At 39.1% G+C, this 7352-nt stretch overlaps 1 protein-coding gene and 1 pseudogene across 1 annotated transcript; both read right to left on the bottom strand.

Annotated features, from left to right (window-relative positions):
- Positions 1-16: 16 nt before the first annotated feature.
- Positions 17-1177, bottom strand: LOC139786485 (uncharacterized; annotated as a pseudogene).
- A 929-nt stretch (positions 1178-2106) lies between these two features.
- LOC139786484 (uncharacterized) lies at positions 2107-4441 on the bottom strand. Its single transcript, XM_071725637.1, has 2 exons — positions 3995-4441; positions 2107-2664 (listed from the first exon to the last, which is right to left on the bottom strand). Exons 1-2 carry the CDS (start codon positions 4439-4441, stop codon positions 2107-2109), a joined length of 1005 nt encoding a protein of 334 aa, XP_071581738.1.
- Positions 4442-7352: the final 2911 nt, after the last annotated feature.

The raw sequence follows: 7352 nt of genomic DNA, 5'->3' as shown, positions 1-7352 counted from the left end.
TGCGATAAACATGTTTTTAAGGTGCTGTACTTGGTCCCGGATCGGATGATACTGGCTGGTCCTCGGTAGTGGACATTGGAGGATACATTTCCGCGATGATCTCGAAAAAGGCTTCGATACGTTTCAGTCGTTTATAGACGCGTTTGAAAAGATATTCGGACAAATATCCAAGAAAGTGCTCGGATTTAGTTCCGTATCTTGGAATATTTCCCCGAACCTCTCTCCAAACGCGCTCTATATGTTGAGTGTGTGCACCTGTAAATTGAAAAAATGTATTGGAATACAGTGCAACATTAATAATATAATTAGCTATCTATATATATATATATATTTAACATTTTTCACCACTCTCAGGATCGACAAAATTGTAGGAATGGTTCACTGTCAGATGTTGAAAGTCTTCATTGCTTAAGCAATTGTAAGACTTCCAACAATCTGACACGATCGTGGTTCCTGGCAGAATCCATTCCTTGATGCACGCCAGGGGTGTCTTTTCTGTCCGATCCTCGACTGGAACGATGAAGATCTTCTTCGAATCTCGCTCGTATCCTCCAAAAATCCAATTACCTTTTACAAGTCGGCCACGATTGTATTTGCGCTTTCCAATTTTTGCTTCATCGATTTCAACTGTGCGTCCTGGGCCACCAAGCTTTACACTATGTTTATCTGCCCAGAACACACAGACCTGCAAGTAAAAAAATAATATTAACATTTAGTTTTCGACATTAATTATTATATATTTTTCTTTACTATACAGTGCAATTATTAAGATAAATTAAGACATAATTACCTCTCGGCAAAAATTGAACCAATCTGTAATCGTGGCTGACGCTACGCCAGTTTCATCAATTGTGTCATCGTGACGCGGATGTCAGAACATCAAAAAACATGCTACTATTTTGCAAATAGTAGCAATGTCTAGATGACTTTTGTGGAACCAAGTACCAGTTTTCGCATTTTTGTAAAAATCGCACTGTTTGCAGACACGTTTTTTATGTATATTTTTTATGTAATATCGTCTTCCACATCGATATGTTAATGTATCTTTATTTATGTTTATATCGTTTCCGCACTGACTACACTTAATTGTATTTGCTAATACGCCATGCTGAATTAAAAAATCTATTAATTCTATTTTATTATAAGTTAGATGCGAAAATTCTAACAAGCCTAACATTATTGCACGTGCCTGCGACTTCACATATAATTTTAGCGCGCTTTATTTGTTTTATTCTAGTTCTTATTTTGCACACTAGTTTCAAATTGGCGCACTTTTGCATGCGCATGTGGCCACTGAGCATGCGCATGTGGCCGCAGGGCATGTTCAGTGTTGCTACATGTCATCGGTATGACAGGAATCATAACCTTATTCCTGTCAACTTTAACGATTAATATCTCGCGTCGCGGGGCAGAGCGACACTTTTTTCTGTCAGATTCTTTCGTTTCGTGCAAAATTACCAAGACCGTAATAAGAAAGACGAAAGCTATAACGCAATGGTTGAAGCGCTAAAAGAAAATTTTCCGGATATCATCGACACGCTTGTAAAGGCTAAAATTCGCAGTATAAGAAACGCTTATACATTGGAAATCCATAAAGTTGAGGCCTCAAGAGAAGTGGAGCTTCAGCAGAAGACGTATATACCTTCTGTTACCTGGTATCCTGTTGCTGACCGCTTTCTACGAAAGGTTCTCAAACCTCGGTCAACTAATTGTAAGTCAAATTTGGTAAGAATTTTTAGTTTCCTAATTTTGTAGAATTATGATTCAGAGGTCAGTTTTAAAAGTTATATAGTATGTTTATTTTACTGTGTTTAATCATAAACATTTCTGTGTACACTAAACTAAACAATGTATTGTACTGAAGTCTACGTAGGATGATTAGTCGATTGAATCATTGCCATCTGCCAAGGCACTGCTCCTTCTCCCATAAGTAAGTAGCAAGTTGGTCTCTGAGCTCGCCAGCTGATTGTGGATAGTTGTTACTTTCTTGTCTTGATAGGCTGAATAATCCTTGACCATCCTGACGCCAATGTCCAGGAATAACTCTTCCATTTTCAATGTCATCAATATCAATAGATCCAGGTGGAATATAGTATGATTGTGAGGTTATTTGTAACCAGTTATGTAAAGCAACAGCTTCCAGAATAATTTTGTCAGCTTTTTTGGTTCATATGTAATTGGTTTTGCAAAAACCTGGAATCTATTTGCCAAGATTCCAAATGCATTCTCAACAATCCTTCGAGCTCTAGAAAGTCTGTAGTTAAAGATCAGTTTCTTAACATTTAATGAATCGCTTCTGGAATACGGTTTTAACAAATATAATTTTAAGGGGAAAGCATCATCGCCAACAAAGAAAAAGTTCTCTGGCAAATTGAGTAACTTCCCATCAATAGCTCTTTTTAAGCTGCTATTCTGAAATATTCCACCATCAGAATTTCTTCCTAAAGCTCCAACATCAATGTAACGGAAAATATATTCACTATCTACTACAGCCATTAAAACAATACTGTAGGATCCCTTATAGTTGTAATACAGTGATCCACTGTGTTTAGGTTTCTTAATAACAACATGTTTGCCGTCCAAACTGCCAACACAGCCAGGGAAATTCCATCTCTCAGCAAACCCTTTTTCTATTTTACACCACTCTTCTGTTGTATTTGGAATCTGAAAGAAAAACGACGAAAAATATAGACTCATGATTAAAATACAGACTTTATGTTAATTTCTGTTTTTACAAATATCTTTATTCTATTGTTTCGGGAATTGACAACACAGAAAGATGAGACAGAGGAACTGGAAGATGATAATAACGATCTATTATTAGAAGAAGAGCAGATTAATAATCAGTCACGGTCTTCCAAAAAGCTCAGAACGACAGTAAATGTACAACCAGATACATCTGCAATAAAGCATACAAAGCAACCACTACAGCCTCCTGTGAAACAAAATCAAAAAATGCAATCTAGCATGTCTACAATTCAATAAGCAATAAGTGCGCTTGAAAATGTTTCCGAACAGCATGCTGTGGCAACGCAAACACGTACTGACTTGTACGAACAATTTGGCAACACTGTTGCAGAATATCTTCGTCAAATGACCACGTCAAACGCGCTACAATGTCAGAAGCAAATACTAGATATTTTATTGAATACTTTGATGATGCAACAACTTTCATCTTCTGTACACATTGATGTAGATCCATCTAGGCACAGTCAAAGTTCATTACTTTTTTCTTCACCACTTTCAAGTTCTACTGCTATGCCATCTTTGATTAATGTACCTGTTAGCTCATCTACTATTGTACCCATTGAGCTCGTAGAAATTAAGGACAGTGTAGGGAATACAGATTCATCAGATTTCAACATGTAATTTTAATGACTATAAAGTGACTGATTTTTAATTTTTACTTTATTTTGTAGGTATTGCAGGCCTTAGAGGTCTCTTTAAAATAAACTTTTATTTCAATCTAATATAAAAAAAATTTTTTAGTGTATGCTATATTATGTTTTCGGACTTTGTAAATCTTGTAGACCTACTAAAAGTAAACTTATTTCAGTTTTAGTTTTTACAAAGTCTTAATACCAAAACTATTTTTTTTCTTCTTGAAAGTTTATGTTTTGTTATATTTTCAGACCTATTCTAAGAATTTTGTTGACCTATGTCATATATATATTTTAAATAAACTTTCTATTTAATCTTACAAGTACATAAGTTTTTATTCTCTTTAAAAATTTATCTTTGTAATTTTATATTTAGGTTTTGTCTTTTAAATAAATTTGAAATACGAAAAAGTACTAAGAATTATTTGTTTATCTATCTATCAAGGAAGCCAAAGAAATTTACAGTACGTAAAACAGAAAGTTTAAATCGGAAGGAAACCGGGCTAATAAAGAAAGTTTAAAGACTATTTTCAAGATAGAACATTTACATTTGATATACCTACATATAGCACTCATTGTAGTAATATTAATAATAATGCTAGGAAAAAGCTTACCTTAATAAAATCTTTCAACGCTTCGTGAATGATATGCAAGACTTTAGGTAAAAAAATACTGATTGTGCACTTGGGAACTCTGAACAGTAACTGTAATGATGCGAGGGAGTCACCAGTAGCCAAGTATCTAAGCACGATCTGAAGCTTCAGTTTTGGTGAAAGTGCTGGCCTCATATGCGTATCTTGCTTTTGAAGTTTAGCAGACACCATCCCTAACAAATCTTGAAAACGTTCTTGGGTTATTCGAAACATGTTCAGATACGTCTGGTTATCCTCTGCACCTAGTTCTTCTATAAATTGTAAAGCAGCTTCTCGTCTAGCGATCCATTTTCGTACCCAATATCTACGTTTCATTCTTTTCAGTTTAACCGCAAGAATGTTTTGTAGTTCGTTACTTATTACTAAAATTCCCAAACGAATAGTCGCACCCAATAACTCGGTTGACATCTTGACGATAAATTTTACCTACATATTTTCCATATTATGCGCCAATAACATCACTGTGCAAACACTTATGAGTTTGCCAGATTAATGGAAACGGTTTCTGGCGCCAATGAATGCCAGTCAGTTGGCGCCATTAATCATTGCGTGTATAAACACTTATGAGTTCGCCAGTTTAATGGAAACGGTTTCTGGTGCCAATGAATGCCAGTCACTTGGCGCCACTAATCATTGCGTGTGTAAACCGGCCTTTAGCTCAGAGGGCCGAGATGCGGTCACAAAGCACACCGTTCGCTAACCGGCTCAGCTGTTTAAATTATCCCTTTGGAATACCAAAAGTATTTTAGAATTGTTCTTACCAGGTCAAACTCAGAGACACTGAAAATCCGTACTCACTCCCGTCTTAGCTCAGAGGGCCGAGATGCGGCGACAAGGCACACCGTTCGTTACCCGGCTCAGCTGTTTGTATTATCCGTTTTGAATATCAAAACTATTTTAGGGCTTTTTGCCGAGTCTACCTAAGCGGCACTGCAAATTCGTACTCACTCCCATCTTAGCTCAGAGGGCCAAGATGCGGTGACAAGGCACACCGTTCGTTACCCGGCTCAGTTGTTTAAATTGTCCGTTTGGAGTATCAAAACTATTTTAGAGTTTTTTTCCGAGTCTACCTAAGCGGCACTGCAAATCCGTACTCACTCCCATCTTAGCTCGGAGGGCCGAGATGCGGTCACAAGGCACACTATTCGTTACCCGGCTCAGCTGTTTAAATTGTCCTGTTTAGAGTATCAAAACTATTTTAAAGTTTTTTGCCGAGTCTACTTAAGCGGCACTGCAAATTCGTACTCACTCCCATCTTAGCTCAGAGGGCCGAGATGCGGTCACAAGGCACACCATTCGTTACCCGGCTCAGATGTTTAAATTGTCCTTTTGGAATATCAAAACTATTTTAGGGCTTTTTACCGAGTCTACCTAAGCGGCACTGCAAATTCGTACTCACTCCCATCTTAGCTCAGAGGGCCGAGATGCGGTGACAAAGCACACCGTTCGTTACCCGGCTCAGCTGTTTGTATTATCCGTTTTGAATATCAAAACCATTCTAGAATTTTTTTTACCAGGTCAAACTCAGAAACACTGCAAATCTGTACTCACTCCCATCTTAGCTCAGAGGGCCGAGATGCGGTCACAAGGCACACCGTTCGTTACCTGGCTCAGATGTTTAAATTGTCCGTTTGGAATATCAAAACTATTTTAGAGTTTTTTGCCAAGTCTACCTAAGCGGCACTACAAATCCGTACTCACTCCCATCTTAGCTCAGAGGGCCGAGATACGGTCACAAAGCACACCGTTCGTTACCCGGCTCAGATGTTTAAATTGTCCTTTTGGAATATCAAAACTATTTTAGGGCTTTTTACCGAGTCCACCTAAGCGGCACTGCAAATTCGTACTCACTCCCATCTTAGCTCAGAGGGCCGAGATGCGGTGACAAAGCACACTGTTTGTTACCCGGCTCAGCTGTTTGAATTATCTGTTTTGAATATCAAAACTATTCTAGAATTTTTTACCGAGTCTACCTATAAGCGACACTGCAAATCCGTACTCACTCCTATCTTAGCTCAGAAGACCGAGATGCGGTGACAAGGCACACCGTTCGTTACCCGGCTCAGCTGTTTGTATTATCTGTTTGGAGTATCAAAACTATTTTAGAGTTTTTTGCCGAGTCTACCTAAGCGGCACTGCAAATCCGTACTCACTCCTATCTTAGCTCAGAGGACCGAGATGCGGTGACAAGGCACACCGTTCGTTACCCGGCTCAGCTGTTTGTATTATCCATTTAGAGTATCAAAACTATTTTAGAGTTTTTTGCCGAGTCTACCTAAGCGGCACTGCAAATCCGTACTCACTCCTATCTTAGCTCAGAGGACCGAGATGCGGTGACAAGGCACACCGTTCGTTACCCGGCTCAGCTGTTTAAATTGTCCGTTTGGAATATCAAAAGTATTTTAGAATTGTTCTTACCAGGTCAAACTCAGAGACACTGCAAATCCGTACTGACTCCCATCTTAGCTCAGAGGGCCGAGATGCGGTCACAAGGCACACCGTTCGTTACCCGGCTCAGCTGTTTGAATTATCTGTTTTGAATATTAAAACTATTCTAGAATTTTTTTTACCGAGTCTACCTAAGCGGCATTGCAAATCCGTACTCACTCCCATCTTAGCTCAGAGGGCCGAGATGCGGTCACAAGGCACACCGTTCGTTACCGGCTCAGCTGTTTAAATTGTCCGTTTGGAATATCAAAAGTATTTTAGAATTGTTCTTACCAGGTCAAACTCAGAGACACTGCAAATCCGTACTGACTCCCATCTTAGCTCAGAGGGCCGAGATGCGGTCACAAGGCACACCGTTCGTTACCCGGCTCAGCTGTTTAAATTGTCCGTTTGGAATATCAAAACTATTTTAGGGCTTTTACCGAGTCTACCTAAGCGGCACTGCAAATCCGTACTCACTCCTATCTTAGCTCAGAGGGCCGAGATGCGGTGACAAGGCACACCGTTCGCTACCTGGGTCAGCTGTTTAAATTATCCTTTTGGAATATCAAAAGTATTTTAGAGTTTTTTGCCGAGTCTACTTAAGCGGCACTGCAAATTCGTACTCACTCCCATCTTAGCTCAGAGGGCCGAGATGCGGTGACAAAGCACACCGTCCGTTACCCGGCTCAGCTGTTTGTATTATCCGTTTTGAATATCAAAACTATTCTAGAATTTTTTTTACCGAGTCTACCTAAGCGGCATTGCAAATCCGTACTCACTCCCATCTTAGCTCAGAGGGCCGAGATGCGGTCACAAGGCACACCGTTCGTTACCTGGCTCAGATGTTTAAATTGTCCGTTTGGAGTATCAAAACTATTTTAGAGTTTTT

Source organism: Temnothorax nylanderi, unplaced genomic scaffold (genome assembly GCF_030848795.1).
Source record: "Temnothorax nylanderi isolate EJ_2023f unplaced genomic scaffold, tnyl_v1.0 TNYL_tig1050_pilon, whole genome shotgun sequence".
Lineage (NCBI taxonomy): Eukaryota > Metazoa > Arthropoda > Insecta > Hymenoptera > Formicidae > Temnothorax > Temnothorax nylanderi.
Note: the sequence above shows the minus strand (reverse complement) of the source record. Positions and strands in the feature narration are given on the sequence as shown.

Excerpts from the sequence above, each read along its gene's own strand:
- LOC139786484 (XM_071725637.1), bottom strand. The coding sequence starts at position 4,441 with ATGTCAACCGAGTTATTGGGTGCGACTATTCGTTTGGGAATTTTAGTA. Across the intron at positions 2,665-3,994 it reads CGTTGAAAGATTTTATTAAG|ATTCCAAATACAACAGAAGA; the intron begins GTAAGCTTTTTC and ends TTTTTCTTTCAG.